Source organism: Agelaius tricolor, unplaced genomic scaffold (genome assembly GCF_023055355.1).
Source record: "Agelaius tricolor isolate 1412-34295 unplaced genomic scaffold, bAgeTri1.0.p SCAF_13, whole genome shotgun sequence".
Taxonomy (NCBI): Eukaryota; Metazoa; Chordata; class Aves; order Passeriformes; family Icteridae; genus Agelaius; species Agelaius tricolor.
The window spans coordinates 13321375-13338258 of record NW_027269273.1 but is presented as its reverse complement, the minus strand read 5'-3'; the positions used below and the strand labels follow the sequence as shown (position 1 = coordinate 13338258).

The following is a 16884-nucleotide window of genomic DNA, read 5'->3' as shown; positions in this document are numbered from 1 at the left end:
TCAGAGGCCAAGTCATATAGATATTCACTCAGCAGTTCTGTAAGGACTGGTTATGGTAAAATCTTTCTTCAATGAAACAAGAAGAGGAAACAGTTACAGGATCTATAACATGTTTTATTATTGTTGATTTCTTTAACACCTTACAAGAAAAGGTATCCCATCTGGGAGAGAAATACCTGAGTAAAAATGTTGGTATATATTTGCCAGAAAATGAAAATATAGTTTCTTTTACACTTAAAAAGGCAAAAGGAAAGATAAAAAAATACTCAGTTTTTTCTGTCATAAGAGTACTGTAATGTGACTTGAACTCTTCATGGTACTTCAGAGGAAGGTGCAATAGAAGGAAAAACTCTCTTGCATTAAGAAATAAAATGCTTCTTCAGAGTCACTGCAAGGGAACAGTGAAATTCTGGAACATGAAGCTTGGTTATAGCTATTCAGAGCAGATTGAAATGAATGTCAGGATTTCATGTAAGTCTTTGAGGGAAAGGAACGAGCGGGTTCACCAATTCCTTCTCTCAAATGCCTGAAGCTGTTGAGTTAGTCTTCTGCAAAAATTTGAGTTTCTTCCCAAGTAGGAGACTTTTCAGGAAATCTTATGCAGGTGATCCATGGACAGCCACACTTACATCTCCATGGAAATCATAGCAATTTGGAAAAAAAAAATCCTTTAAACAAGCAAAACAAGTCCTTTTATACAGAGAACAGAGGACTCTTTTAAAAGCAGCAATAAAAACAATCAATAGACTATTGTACACTACTTAGGGAGTCAAGAATAGGTTAAACTACTGAAATATGTTCTTTGACAGTTTTTCTATCTGTAGTACTCTTTGCATTGTGCCAGTGGAACTGACTACTTCCAAGTTACTTCCAAGTCCTGCATCAAACAAACAAACCAACCAAGTAAACAAACAAAAAAGCTCTCACCCCTTCACACTCACCATCCCAAAAAAAAAGCTGTGTCATTTCTTTTAGTCAGATGAATGGTCACAGCATGGTTGTAGCAGGTCTTTCTCATAAGTATTTTTAATAAGCATATTAATTTGGGTTCCATCTAGTTGAAAATCACCTGTTTGTTTGGAAATGGCAGAAGTAGAAATCACCAGGAATGTGCACGTAGAAGTCAATGAGGTCTGTGCTCATTAGAGTTCAGAGTACAGGTGGTTATGTTTTAATTTAACAACTGCAGCAAATCAACTTAATTTGCTTGAAGTAGTTCAAGGTACAGCCCCTTACTGTCGTGTTCCTTCTTGCAGGTGCTGGGAAATCCAATGGCAAATGCTAACAACCCTATGAACCCAGCAGGAAATCCCATGGCTTCTGGGATGACAACCAGCAACCCTGGAATCAATTCCCCTCAGTTTGCTGGACAGCAGCAACAATTTTCAGCCAAGGCAGGCTCCACTCAGCCATACATACAGCAGGGCATGTATGGGAGACCCAATTATCCTGGAAGTGGAGGGTTTGGTGGCAGGTAAGATTTACTTCTCTGAGGTGGAAAATGGATGTAAATACTTGATAAAGCTTGTTTTAGTGACCTGGCAGAAGTGTCATGGGTCTATTTTAATTATATAAAGTCTCAGTAGCTATTTTTTGCTGGTTAACTGAAGCACACACTGCTTTTACAGCTTTGGAAATCAGCTCCCCAAACTGCAAAGAAATTCATCACAGTAAATGGAAATGGCTTAGGTCAATCAATTAGCTCTAATAAACCCCCAAAATAAAGTTTTAATTAAGAGAGATTGTTAAACAGACCACAGGCTTAGGAATGATTAACATTTAATAAGGCCAGGATGTGAAAGGTATTGATGGTATAATTTCTACTTGCATATGGAGGAGTAAGCTTGATTACTGGGCAAAGTAGTCTGCTATGCAACAGAATATTTCTGCCCAAAGACTTACTCCACAGCAGGAATTTGAAAAGAATTGGTAATGAAGATGTTTGTTAACAAATATGGTTGTGTTATGTATTTATTTTGGGGAAGTAAATACTGCATTACTCATATAATCCAAAAGTAATAGCCTGGCATTAGTTATATGATGATTTTCTGTGTCTATACTTTGTAAACAGGGATGGTGAGGGCACTTAACTGAAACCACTATTTATGGTGCAAAGGCTGCAGAAGAGACTGCTGCTGCTAGCATAGGCAGTCTAGTGTGAAGAATATAAGCTTGGGATTCAGAGAGAGAGAGTTTTTCTCTTCCTTCATCTCTGCCACTGATCTACTGAGTGACCTTGAACAAGCCAAAAAGTTTCTTCAGCTTTGTATTAGCACCTCTAAAATGGACACAGTATATTGGCCCATATTTATAAAGATATTTGAAGTGGGAAAGGCGTGGTTTGGCTTAGCTTGGTTTATCTCAGGATCAATAGTAGGGATGGGCAGGAACTGCAGAACACACAGTGTGGGATCCAGTGGAGTCGATTGCATTGGGTCTCTCCTGGCACTTCTGCTAAGGGTCAGGGAGAAATGCTTTTATGATACCTTGAACACTTGCCATAATTCACCACTGAGGCAGATTAATGTGCTGTCTTGGAGGAAGTTTGCTGTTCCTGCTCCCGTGCATTTGCCCCTACACTACTGAGGAACAGAGCATTTACTTTCAGCAGTTCAGCTCTACTTTGCAGGAAGCTACAGAGTTGCAAAGAAGTTTACTGCCCTCAAAATGACTGCTGGCAATGCCTTGCAATCCCAGTGGCAGCCCTATGACTGTTGCACCTGGGAGGCAGGTGTAACTTGTAGATGCAATCCCTATCTCCTGTACACACCTAATTACCTGGCCTGCTGGCTTTCATTAGTCATTGATACGTGCTTTTGGAATGGTTCCAGGTGAGGATCACACCAACATCCAGAACAAAATCCACCAGGCACATCTTAATTCTCCCCTCCTTTCTCTTCTTCCCTGTTAGTTACCCTGGAGGCCCAAATACCCCTGCAGGAATGGGGATCCCCCCCCACACGAGGCCACCAGCTGATTTCACCCAGCCAGCTGCAGCTGCTGCCGCTGCTGCAGTTGCAGCTGCAGCTGCTACAGCAACAGCTACAGCTACAGCCACTGTGGCAGCCCTTCAGGAAACACAGAATAAGGACATGAACCAGTATGGACCGGTAAGAGAGTAACCTTTATGTCTTCTTACCTGCCTGATCTGGAGCATTGCAGGGAATTGGCTTCCTTCTCACTGTTGTGTTTGTTAGGGTGCCTACTGTATTTTTTTTCTTTGTTTTGGTGCATGAGCATGGTTAGAAGTGCTTATGAGAAACTGCTGGAATGTGTGTATGTAGGTATGAGTCAGTCCCCATGTTTTTCCCAATAAAACTTGCCTAACTGTATTTTGTAGTTTAGGGGTTGCCTCTTGGAAATAATGAAAGATTTCTCAGTTACAACTGCATCTGACATGTTACATTATTGCTGTCGTTGCCAGCCCTCTAAATTGGTAATGAAGATGTTTGTTAAAAAATATGCTTGTGTACCTAGTGAAATGTTCTAGAATCTTGCAATAGTTTTTGTAGCTCTTGGACAATTGTTTATTTTGCTAACTGCAGTTGGTTATTTGGGTTATTTCCCTTCAAACAGGGAAACAACAATAGAAGAGAGATTTAGTTTGTAATAATGTCTATATGGGCAGCTGTGTGAGACATGCATTTCCAGTGATCCATAACTTCTAGTGTGTTATGACGTCATGGAATCATTTTTTTTCTTAAAATAAACAAGGGCTTGATCAATTCACGTTTTTCCTCCTTAGCTTTTTTACTTCTCTGAATTCTGAAGTATGAGAGTCCATATCCCAGGTGATGAAAAGCACAGGCTCTTAGGAACTGTGGTGTTGTGCTCTATTTGCACAGCCAACATCCTAACCTGTTACCTTACAGTACTAGACCAGCCAGTTGAAACAATTAATTTGTCACCTTAGGCTTACATCTGTCTTCAACTGTTATGCATTTTACAATTCCAATTGGATTTTATTATAATAACTTCACCACCCATCAAATGTTAGAGACCATTGAAGGAAAATGCGACATAAATCCTCCCCTTCTTCCCTTCCCCAAAAGCATGTTCAGCTCCCTCTTCCCATTTTATAAATGCATGTCGCATTTTATTCTTTTTTTTTTTTCTTCTTCTTCCGTTGAAGGTTTGTTCCTCTTTCCAGATGGGTCCAACTCAGGCTTACAACAACCAGTTTATGAACCAGCCTGGTCCTCGTGGTCCTGCTTCCATGCCAGGCAACATGAACCCAGCAAGCATGGGAGCAGGAATGACACCTTCCAGCATGAGCGGGCCACCCATGGGCATGAACCAGCCTAGGCCTCCTGGAATGAGCCCCTTCAGCACCCATGGGCAGAGGATGCCTCAGCAGGCCTATCCAGGCCCACGCCCCCAGTCCTTGCCTATACAGGGCATAAAGAGACCATACCCAGGAGAGGTAATAAAAAAATGATCTTTTGTGGTCACTGTTCAAGTTGCAACATACTGGGTAAGGTGTGGTGCACATCCCTCTAAGATAGGTGCGTCTTTGTTCCAGCCTTGGTAGGAGTGCAGCCATTAAAATATTAGCAGGAGCAGCTCTTCCTCTTTAGCTTGTAAAGTATTCAGGTTAACCCTTGCTATGTTAGTCCATATGATGGTCACTAAGTCCAAGAAAGGCCTCAAACCAGAATATCATTCTAAGATTCTCATGCTGACTTCATAGATCTTAAGCAGGGTTCCATCACATGAGTGGAGTCTTGTAATGAGGCAACTTAGAAGAGACACTGAGAGTGAAATACTTCATTTTAGCCCAGTAGATATCTGGTCTGCATTTTCTTGGATGGTTTTATTATTTTAATGAAATAGAAGACAGACATTGTACTGTAACACCAGTAGTAATAGCAGTCATTTTTTAGAGAAGAGTTGCTTTCCAAACTTTTTGAGTGTTGATTTTCATAGTCACTAAGATGAATATAAATAATGTTGAACTCAAATCCCTCTCTGTCAGCATTTATCTAATACCAGCTTCTGTGGAGTGTGATACTGTCCCATGCTGCTACAGGAGATCTACATGGCTTTATAGGCAAAAATTACATTGCCATTGACTTGTATTATGACAGGGCAAAACATTTAGGCTCAGATTTTTAGAGAAATTTAGAAAACTGAAGATGTAGACAAATGAGCTTTTGGAATCTAAAAGCACTGATGTGTTTTATTCTTCAAGTTAGCATGAATTGGGCAGTAGAGGCTTTTTAGAATTCCAGCAGCTCCCAGCATCTACCCACACCTAAATGTTTTTACCAATCTAGCCCTCACTTAGTAGCTTCAGAGATCATTTCCTGGTGAAATTCTCTATTCAGCTGAGACTTCAGCAGCAGGTGTAGAGCTCTGAATATTATGATACTGCCCTGGCAATAATTATGGTACTAAGAGTTTATGGAAAATGCACAGCAAAGAGGACTGTGGCATGCAGAAAATACAGAAAACATTTCTGCCTACTCTACAGAGCTCCATTTCTTTCCTGCTCTGCAAACTGTTTTTTCTAAATAAAAAACTAATCAGAAATAAAAAAGGGATGTGCTTTTGCAGGAGTTGCTTCTCTTCGGAGAACTTATTTACAAGTAAGTTAAGAAAACACAAAATGTGGCTTGTTCACATGATTTTTCAGATTTCATATTTTGAGGATGACTTTAAATCTCTTTTTTGCTGCTTCAGAATCAAGTTTTTCATCGTAAGTGAATATGTTCATGTTTCCAACAAGTCAGTTCTGAACAGTCCCATGTATGTTGCTTGATTGATGGGCTGGAATTTTGCAGATGATGTTTGCCTATTGTGTATTGTAGGGTTCATTTATGGAAATGTCTTATCATTTATTTTTCAAATGGACTTTCTACTACCCTTGGAGTTCCAATTTTCATTACTTCAATTCTGAAGCCACAGGGCAGTCTTAGCTAGCACTAGCCAAGTGCTTATGACTAGTAGGAACTTCTCTTTGGCTGTGAAAGTATTGCTGAACACTCTGGCAAGAGGCCAGCAGAGCAGTTGGGTTGAAAAGGCAGGCGTGGACAGCACATCTTCTGTGCTCTTGTCCCTTCCAGGGTTTTGTTTCACTTATTTATTTATTTAACTTTTTCTTTTTGTGCTTCCATTCTACATCTGAAAAAGGAGCCCTAGGCTTGGGTGTGGGTAGCACTTACAAAAACACAGAAATTTTGTGAACTTTGCATCTGGTTGTAATTCTGGTTTCTTCAAGCACAGTGACCTCTGACAGTGTTACAAGGCTGAGTGTGTGTGTCTTACCCCCCCTTTGGTTTGCAAGATTTGTATGCTTTTAGAAGTATTCATCTGAAGGGGTTTTGTTTGTTTTGATTATGCTTCTGAACGTATGCTAATAATCCATACAAGAAAGCGGCTTGTATAAAACATGGCTTTGTGTTCTTGCATCCCTGAAACAGCCCAATTATGGAAACCAGCAGTATGGACCAAATAGCCAGTTTCCAAACCAGCCTGGTCAGTACCCCACGCCCAACCCTCCGAGACCCCTCACATCTCCCAACTATCCTGGACAGAGGATGCCAAGCCAGCAAAACACAGGGCAGTACCCTCCTCCAACAGTCAACATGGGGCAGTATTACAAGGTAGGAATTCTGAGATTATCATCTTGTTCTGTTCTGGTGGCCATTTAATAATGAAGTCACATTAATGGTTTCGTAGATACTGGTTTTATGTAGTTTAGGGAAAGAGAAAAAAACACCAAGTTTTTACTAATGTTTTGGGTATCACAGAATCAAGTCAATCAGCCAAGTTGCATTGCAACTTCAGAGCAGTTCATAAAGAAAATCCAATGTTGCTGCAGCTCATTAGAGGCTTTTACAAGAAAGTGTTGGGTTTGCTTTAAAAATAGCTTGTAAAAAGAAGTACCTAATGGGATTCAGGTGTAATGTTTTCACCTATTCATGGTCCCCTGCAAGAATGGAAGTATGGAAATCTGTAATAAACAAGTTCCACATTGCAGCATTCCGGTTTTGGACCTACAGTGGTCACTGTTGGATTAAACCAGGCCAAACTTAAAAGGTGTTCCAGCTGTAGGTTTCATCTTCAAACTGAAGTTTCTGTGACTTTTTCCAACCTCTTCCTTCTTTTTTTTTTCCTCAGTCTTTTCCCTCTGTGCTCTTGTTTTGGGCAAGAACTAGAGTTGTTAAAATGTTGCCTAAAACCTGTTTATGGATACATCTTGAGCACTTTGTATTCTCCAAGCTGAGGTTGCACTGAGGGCCTGCTGAGGTTTGCCACCTTTGAAATGCACACAAATGATCTATTGCACACAGGTACTTCAGTGAGTATAAAAATGGGGAGGACCATTGATCTTCTGACCTGCTTCAAGCATTAGCTGTTGAAGTATCTGGACTGCATTCTGAATTTGAATGTAGGCTGAAAGAATCTAACTTGCACATTGTTGTTGAATTGGAATTGTTTGGTGTGATTCACACAGAAAACACCATTAAAAAAAGAGGGAAAGCAAAACCCTTTTCTATAGAGCATCTGTTCTGTGTGCAACTGTGCTGTCCACTGTGGTACCCAAAGGAATGCCTGTTGGATCATGGCAGCTTTTGCAGGTCACTGTCAGGAAAAACATGAGGAATAGACAGATCTTCTATATAATCATTCCAGTGCAGTCACTTATGCTAAAGTAACTGCAGAAGATCTCTGTCAAATTTTTAAGTGACAGATTTTAAATATATTTTATGTACATTTATTTTAGATGGGGTTTAAGTTTTTTGTTTGCCAGATACTTCTGACAGGGAATTTGTTTATTTACCATGTATCCCCTATATTGTATTCAAATATTGACTGCTCTGGAAACAGTTAGGAAAAAACAGATCTTGTTAAAAAGGCAGATTATCCTGGTTAGGGGGAAAATGCCACAGACAAAATCTGAACCTTTGAATTGTAATGATTGTGCAGATAGTAACTGTGTGTGTCAAATATAAAAGCCAAAGATGGCTGGAAACTTGAATGTTTAAGTCTCAAGTATCTTAGGTTAGCAGAGCAGCATTTAGACACAGAATCAGATTTGAAGTCACAGTTCTTGGGCTGTCTGTAAAGATTTTCATTTTCTGACAGTGTCCTGTGTTTCTGCTTATGGTACACGAGCCATGCAGTTGCAGTTCTGTTTAATGTCAGCTTCCTTCGCATCAGGGTTATTGGTTTATTCTGTTGACTGTAACCACCTCTTTAATTATAAGACACTAAAGCAAAGGTGTTTTAATACATAACTACTATCATATTTAACTGTCCTTTTTTTGTCACTTTGTCTTAGCTAGCAGCAAACTAGGAACAGAATCAGATTGTAGGGACACAGAATAAAAAACATCCCCTGACCCCCAGAGCTTTAAAAGTAGAAAAGTTGAACAAGGATGGAAAAAAGGATAGATAGAAATAAAAAGGACACAGACTGGCTAGTTGTGTGTCTTTAGATTTATTTTTTTTTTTGTGTAGGCTTCTGTGCACCATGGCTATTTTGTGAGGAAGGCAGAGGGGGATACAAAGGGCTGGGTGGGCTGTGGCTCAGTGGAAAAACTGAAGCAAATGGCTGGTTGGTTTTGGAAAGAGAGCATTGAGAGGAACACAGTAAACCTTTTAGCAGCCTTGCTTGTATCTAGTCATTGCCTGAATAAACTGGCTGGTCTGCTGGTTTCAGTTCCTGCTTTGGTCTCCTAGTGTGCCTCTTCCCTGAAGGCCTCATGGGACATCCTGTGGTTTCTTCAGAAACAGAAGGGCCTCCCTCCCTTGTCTGTTGTCTTTGATATTTAATAAACAGTGCTGTTCACAAGGCTTATTGTTCTTATTTCAAGGCTGCAATAACAATGTGATGTTATTTATTTTCTAGCCATCAAGGCCTGTACCTGTGGCAAATTACCCTCATTCACCTGTTCCAGGAAACCCCACGCCACCCATGACACCAGGGAGCAATATTCCTCCATACCTGTCACCTAACCAGGATGTCAAACCACCATTCCCACCTGACATTAAACCAAATATCAATGCTTTACCACCACCTCCAAGTGAGTAGCAAACAGAATGCCCCCGCAGTCATTTATTGTTCCTCTGTTCTCTGCCACATGCATTTCAGAGTCTGGAAAGTAGCTCTGATTGCTGCTGTGGGAGAGGCTGGAGTTGTTAACTGGTAATAGGTGGCATGCACAGTGTAGGTTCACTTGGGCCAGTGGACAGAACAGAGAAAGTCTGCTATGCTCTTCTAAAATAGAATATCAGAAAAGTTCTTCCAGGTTAAACTTGTAAGGATTTTACTTCAGAATTATTCCTTTAATATGCTTCCTGAGGAGAAAATACTTGATTTTGGGTTTTGTTGTGTGTGCTTTGTAGGCTTGTTTATTGTATGAACTTCCATTTGGGCTGTTTTGTTCAAGGGCAAAGCCATTCATTGAACAACTCTGCAGAATAGGATAAAATGTGAATATTTATAGCAGTGTCTCTATTGTGATCCATACAGGCTTCTTAGGAATATTCAGTACTGTGCCAGAAATTGATAGATGTTCCTTTCAAAGCCACTCAACATCACCGCTATACTTGGCTGGGAACAGGGCAGGAATAACAAGATCTCTCTGACTGGATACTAGCATGAGATGTTTGAGGTTTTGAAGTGACTGATGAACAATAAGAGCTATCATTTACTAGGGAGCTGGGAGAACCTTATGTTTTCTATAAAATAACTGCTGCTGCATTAGCACTTTGCAGCTCTGGAGTTCAGGATAGCTGAAAAATCAAGTAGAAGAAGATAGGCTGCAGTATTATTTGGGCAAGAACACAGGATTTAAAGCCATTTGGACTTCATAGATCAGCTGTAAGTTACCTCAAAATCTACTCTTATGGGCTCAGATAGTAATTGAATACCAGTGTCTGGTCATCACATAGTTTCAGCTGATGAAACTGTTGAAACTAATTGGGTAATGTTGATCCCTGTTCAAAGCAGGGAAAACAAACATTATCACAGTTTGACATTATTAAGAGATTTGTTTTCAGTCTTCTGCCAACAGAGTAAGCTTGAACACAGAGCCTATCCTGTAATAAACACCAAGAATTCTTGCCATGCCTGGTTTCTGTTGGTGGCTGGAATGCTATGGCCCTAATGTGAAGTGGGTGACAATAGGAGAGGCTCAGTTTGAGCCTTGTCACTTGTATCAGTTAGATGACAAGAGTTACTTTTGATTGGTTTTTTTGTGTGTGTGTGTGTGTGTGTGAGAGCCCAAGTTAGACCCAGTAGCAGATCACTGTGCATTTGTTACTGTTCTGTATAAATACACACATTATTGTTGCACTGCAGATGCTAAAGGGAAAGTTCACGCTTTCTCTCCCTCTCCGATCCCAGCCAACCACACGGACGAGCTGCGCCTGACGTTCCCTGTGCGGGACGGGGTTGTCCTGGAGCCCTTCCGGCTGGAGCACAACCTGGCCGTCAGCAACCACGTCTTTCACCTGCGCCCCACCGTGCACCAGACTCTGATGTGGAGGTGAGCTCAGCCCTGCTGCAGGGCAGTCAGGCAGCCCCTGAGGGAGCAGTGCCAGCCCACAGGCACTGTGCTGAGGTGTGCCAGGAATTTCACTTCAAAAATTGTAGCCTGGCTAGGAAGAACATCCTTCCAGCTCACAGGCCCTCTCACCTGTCATTTTCCAGAGACAACACGTTCTAAAATGCTTCACAACATGTATTGCATGTCCTTGCTGATAGCTCATAGCAATGTCTAGAAAACCACTGCAACCATTGAATCCTTCCTGCTCTGGGTGGAACAGGAGTGGGGTTTTCCCTGACCCACACCACTACAAACTTCCATCTGGGAATCCGAAGTCCCAGGTGCTTTGTAACCTCTGAAGTGTTAGCTCTGCAGGGCTCTTAGAGTTTATGCCTAAATTAAATAGTGCAGAGTTATCTGATAATGAAGAATAACCCACTAAGAGTAAGGATCCGATTAAGAGGCTTGGTAAAATCATTTGGGAAGACAAATGCTTGAATCCTCCAAACTTCAAAAGTTAACTTCCTAAATTCCCCTATTCTTTGACTCCACAAGTAAGCACAGCTCAGACATGTGAGAACATAGCTTTTCTCATACAAAGGCTTCTGGTTTTCACTTACAGTGAATTCTTATTTCCAGCACAGAGGAATATTTTTCCTTGGTGGTACTTTCCTGTATATAATGTAGATCTGTATAAGTGATACTAGAGTCTGTTTCGATTGCGCCATGTTCATGGAAGGACCTTAGATCAAATGTCAATCAGAACCTTAATTTTTTACAAATTTTTATATTTTCAAATACTACAGAATAATTTTGTCTCCTTGTTTGGTTTTTCTCAGAAAGTATCTCTGTGTTTATCCTTGCTGAGCCAGGATAAACCCTGCATTGTCTGAGCCTTTCTGCGTGCCTTGTGGAGGCTGGTTAGTTGCTTGGGATCTTGCATGGAGGTTGCTTACAGGTGTAACTTCAGATTTTCTTTTTTTCCTGTGAGGATCTTCTTGCCATTCACTGGAATCCACTGGAGATTTGTGTTTTCCTGCTGTGGAGAGTATGAGGTGGGCAGAGAGATGTGCTCACTTCCCAGGCCCAGGGCAGACTCCGGCTCTAAAGCTGAGGCTTGACGCAGGATGCAGGAGTCCTTGCTACCACAGTGGCCCTGTGCCCTGAGGGAGCCTGGGGGCTGGGAGGGAGGGAGGGAGATGGCAGGCAGACCACATCCAATAATTAACACCTAACTTTGAGGTCAGTTATTGCTTACTTGCATTTCATTATCGTGGAGTACTCGCAGCTCAGGGAGTTTTGGCAGTTATTTGCCAGTTCTTATTAATAAGTAATCACTACTGGGGATTGTGCTGGCTCATTCAGTAGATTTATAGTGCTGCACTGAGGCATGAGGCTGTTTCTTAATATCTGTTCTTTCTTTCTTCCTTCCCTCACCAAACACATAGCCTTTATTTAAACTTATTTTAATGAAGACTCACAGGTAAACTGTGCTCAGGTCTGCTGTTTTGAAAAGCCTGTTAATAGTGGGGAGAACGGATGGTCCTGTAATGAAGTCATTTCACATTAAGCTCAGGGCTGGATGGATGCCAGAAAAATGAATTAGTCACATGTGTGGATGGATTTTGGTTTTTATAGAGAATGGTGGAACCGAGCCAATTCTCAATATTTTTCTGCTAGTTAAAATATTCGGCTAAAGCTCTCACGTGCACACACATAATGAATAGCAATGCAAGTGTGTTTCTCCCCATGGGAACCTTTCATGGTTACGAGAAACAGAAAGGTTGAAGGCAGGGGAAATGTCTCCTTGAAGCTGGTTCAGTCTTCACACTGCTGTGCTGTTAATAATGTCCCATGGTGGAGACACTGTGTGCTGAGGACACGGGGCTGTCCTGAGCTCTGTCACCACTGTGACACTCAGCAGGCCTGCTCACCTTGCCTGCTTGCCTCGTATATCAGAGCTACCAAGGCTTGCTCCCCTCCAGGATCACTGTGCTGTGCTCTCCTGAGGTGAGAAACTGAGTGGAACTTGCAGGCTGAGCTTTCAGAAAATGGTTGATAAAATAATGAAAAAAAGCCTGAAAAGACTTCATGTAAATGGCTTATGTTGAAAGGTTGGGTAATTTGTATCTATAAATTTCTTTTTAAAAAACCCACATGTTTGTGTCCACTGCTAAATCTTGATGTTTTGGAATTCAGAAAAGAAGATGTTGAGTCAGATTGAAGTCTTGGTGAAGAAAATGGCTGTTAGGGTGTTAATCTCCTCAATGATGTGCTCCTCTTGGATCTTACAAAGATATCTTCTTTCAGGCAACATAGATTGTTCAGGAATGTAGATTTTAAAGTTAGCACAATAAACTTTGAGCTGTCTTTTGCTGTCAAGAACAGCAGAATTCTGACATCTCAGTTCAGTTTTCTGTGTTCTTTTAAATTTCTTCTTGAAATTACTCATTCCTAACACAAGGTTAATATACATTTATGAAACTAAAGTCATAGTCTTTACCCACTTAATTTTTAATTAACTTCATCTCAGGCTTTTCATTTTTTGAAGGTGTTATAGAACTGATTTCTGAGGAGCTAAATAGTGAGTGGAAGTTATTATAGGGGAGGTGGGAGGAATTCATGCCCTGAAAGAAGAAGATCCAAATCGATAGATTTAGTCCACAGCTATGTTAATTTACAATCACAGAAAACTGATTTTGGTGGGGAGTAAGATATAGGAGCCATTTTATCTTAGTTAATTTACTTGTTCTAAGGCAGGATTAGCTGTATTTGTATTTTGTCTGACATGCATTCATTCAAATGCTTCTTTGAGTGCTCTGAGGTAGTGAGGAATCCAGACAACCCATTGCAGCATATTGCTTCCTCATTCTTAACTCCTAAGACAGGAAGGACCTACCTGATATTGACCTTCTTCTTTCTGCAGGATCACTCCATGGTCTGGGTTTGCAAAGAGGTTTGAGATGTTTCCTTGGAAAGTCCTTTATAAGTGTAAAATAGGAACAACTTTGGGGCATGCTTGCATCATTAATTCATCGTGACTTGCTTTTGTTCAGGGCTTTTATGAAGGAAGTATGTTAAATTCTTAATGGCAATAATTCAAGAAAAATAATCTGATTGATCAAGAAAAATGTTCCTAGCATAAAAACCACTGCCCTGTGCAGTATGAAAGCAAAGTTAAAGGAAGATTTATTGGTTGTTGTGCAGGTCTGACTTGGAATTGCAGTTTAAGTGCTATCACCATGAAGACAGACAAATGAACACAAACTGGCCAGCTTCAGTCCAGGTCAGCGTTAATGCAACCCCACTTACCATCGAGCGTGGTGACAACAAGACATCTCATAAACCTCTGCACCTAAAGCACGTCTGCCAGCCAGGGAGAAACACCATTCAGATTACAGTGACAGCGTGCTGTTGTGTAAGTACACCCAGCTCAGGGCTGCAGCTGCTCATGCTGACTCTGCTATTTACAGCAGTTTGCAAATGTTGCCTTAGCTGAAAGAGCTGTACTCTCATTTTTTCCCATGCCTTTTTCTGGTAAGGTTTTTACTTAATGATGTTGATACATTCAGAGTGCTAATATGGAAATTTTTGCTGCTTAATTGTTGCAGAATGTAGTGGCGTCCTTCCAATGTCTCTGGCAAGGTTCATGGCCTAGGGGAGGGAGTTTTATCTCCTACCTTCTCATGTGTGCCTGTGTAACAAGGGGGCTGAAGCCTGTTGATGTAGAAGTAGATGATTACAATGAAGACTGTTGATGGTACTAATTTCATTTACACAGTGTATTAAACGGTCTTTGGTTTGTCATGAAAACATCAACATTGGTGCTGGTGATGAATTTTCAGTACCTTTCCAGATGAAAAACTCATATTCAATGATGCAATCTAGACCATTCAGCTTTCCCCTTTCTCCTTTTCCATGGGTTAGTTACTCTTGGGGATGAGTACTGTATTTTTAATGCAGACTGTTCTGCGAATCCAGTCAGAGCTTCTGACTGTTCTCTTGTCTCTGACAATAAAGCAAGCTGCTAGCTCTCACAAGGTCAGGGTGTGAGGCATTTTGACAAGAAGCCATCCACCCATTTTTCTTTACTTCACACGGATGTTTCCCTGCATAATGTCATTTATCTGGTGGCAAAGAGCAGGGGGCAGCATCCTGTGAATCCACAACGAGCTCTGTGTTGGGTAAGAAGATTCAGCTGATCCCAGGCACATCAGTTGCAAATTGTTTTCACAACTTCCAGCGTAGTCTGAGGGCAGGCAGGTAGGCTAGGCTGTGTCAGACAGTCCAGGGTTTCAAAAATAAACCCTGAAGTCAGATATTAATATGTCAGCTGTACGTATACTGAATATTAAGGAGGGAGAAAATGCAGAAGATCCTTGCTTTTTTTAAAGCCCTTCTATACATTAAGCGTGGAGCTACTGCACAGTGTGCAGAATATCCATAAGGGAGCGTGTGTGCTCAGCAGAGCAGAACCAGCTTTTATGTTTAAGCCTCAGGCTCTCACAGAAACCAAGTGTCCAAGGGAAGAGTGCAGCTCAGTTTGGGAGTGCATTTAGCACTCCCAGACGTTTAACCTGTGTGCTGGGTTCTCTTCCTAACAAAAGGTGTTTCCTTGCAGTCGCACTTGTTCGTGTTGCAGTTGGTGCACCGGCCATCAGTTCGCTCTGTACTCCAAGGTCTGCTGAAGAAACGCCTCCTCCCAGCAGAACATTGCATCACCAAGAGTGAGTTTGCCTTCTTTGGGGGTGATGATTTCCCAGAATGTCTATGTTCAGTTGTGATAAGCTATCTCTGCACCAGATTTACTGGTTTACTGATAACCTTAAGCTGTACTTAAGGAATTTGCAGAACATGATGTGGATGGATGAATGGCTATTTGGGTGGAGGTAACAAAGTTTCAAGGACACAAGCTTAGTACCTAAAGAGGACTGTCCTATTCCAGAAGAATCTCTCTGGCTTTTCCTCCATATTTGTTTTTGACTCATCAATAAAGAAAGGTTAATTCTTTATTTGTCTAGGGCTTCTTTGGGTGCTTGTATGACACTTAATTTGATTAAGAATATAGCTGATATGCATGTGTGATGGTTTTTCTGTTCAGGAGAATGTACTCTCCTTCTTACACAGAAGACACCTGTGTGGGTATATTGTTCATTCAGTTGTCCCTTAGATATTGAAGGCATTTCTTAAATGTTGAAGAAATTTCAGATTTCAGTGTTAGAACTTACAATACACTTGTGCTTTCTCACCTTCTTCCTAAACAGTCAAGAGGAACTTCAGCAGCGTAGCAGCTTCCTCTGGCAATGCAACACTAAATGGGGAGGATGGGGTGGAGCAGACTGCTATCAAAGTGTCTCTCAAGTGTCCAATCACATTCCGGCGGATCCAGCTCCCGGCCAGGGGTCACGACTGCAAGCACGTACAGGTGAGTGGGTGCCAGTGCCTGGCAGGGTCCCTCTGCCACGTGGTGGTCCAGTACCTTCAGTGTGGGAACACCCAATACATGGCATTTGTTCTGTCAGCCCCAATAGTTAACTGTATGATGTTTAATGTAGAGGAGAAAAGTAAGCTGTTTGGTTTAGTTTTCAGTGCTAGGAGGCTTTTTTCATGTCAGTTTTACTTTTGTCTAACGGCTTCATTTAATACAGTATTTTCCTTTTGTTTTGTCTGGTTTGTTTTTTTCCTTTTTTGTTTTTTTCTGATACCTAGTGCTTTGATCTGGAATCTTACTTGCAACTGAACTGTGAAAGAGGAACTTGGCGGTGTCCAGTATGCAAGTAAGTGCATCCATACTACATAAAATGCAGTTGTACGCAATTTGACCAAATTTGGATCATATTTAAAATCATGAAGGAGAGAAGAAGGAAGTTCTAGGAAATAAGGTTATATACCACGTTTACTTAAAGATCATAAAGTCCAATGAGAATTCCTGAAATATTTTGCCACCCTGGATTATTAGAAATTCAAAAACATGTAACAAGATATTTCCTCACAAGATTTCATTACAGATCATCCATGGGTTGTATAGGGTTCAAAAGAGGTTCAAATATTTACATTGATAAGGTAGATATCTACAATCCAGAATAAGGCTGATTTTTTTTAAAAAGTAAAAAATTTCCAAGGAGCAAAAGCTGGAGTTGTTGCTTAGGGAAAAAGAGGGATGGATACCTTGGTATAATTTCAAGCTAATATTTTAACCAATGAGTTAGTGTACTGCAGATTAAATGGAAGAAGAACTTGGAAGTGGTTACAGACTGTCCATCCTTGTGTTTAACTGGGCAGAAAACCCAGCAGAATGTCTGCAGGCCAGTTCAGTGCCTGCGGCCTCCTGTGCTTCCCTGCAGAGGGTTGGGAGCGGGCTCCAGCCTCAGCTGAGGAGCCAGGG

At 41.2% G+C, this 16884-nt stretch overlaps 1 protein-coding gene across 11 annotated transcripts in view; it reads left to right on the top strand.

Moving 5' to 3' along the window:
- The window catches only part of ZMIZ1 (zinc finger MIZ-type containing 1), a 338284-nt gene that overhangs the window by 302809 nt on the left and 18591 nt on the right, over positions 1-16884 (top strand). For 8 of the 11 annotated variants that reach the window (XM_071438784.1, XM_071438786.1, XM_071438790.1 and 5 more), the window contains 10 exons: positions 1257-1474; positions 2912-3110; positions 4133-4423; positions 6423-6605; positions 8858-9032; positions 10313-10499; positions 13707-13917; positions 15121-15226; positions 15764-15924; positions 16209-16276. In XM_071438784.1, coding sequence (XP_071294885.1) covers positions 1257-1474; positions 2912-3110; positions 4133-4423; positions 6423-6605; positions 8858-9032; positions 10313-10499; positions 13707-13917; positions 15121-15226; positions 15764-15924; positions 16209-16276 — 1799 coding nt within the window. The remainder of the gene's footprint in view (positions 1-1256; positions 1475-2911; positions 3111-4132; positions 4424-6422; positions 6606-8857; positions 9033-10312; positions 10500-13706; positions 13918-15120; positions 15227-15763; positions 15925-16208; positions 16277-16884) is intronic. The other 3 variants (XM_071438794.1, XM_071438788.1, XM_071438789.1) reach the window with 3 other exon arrangements.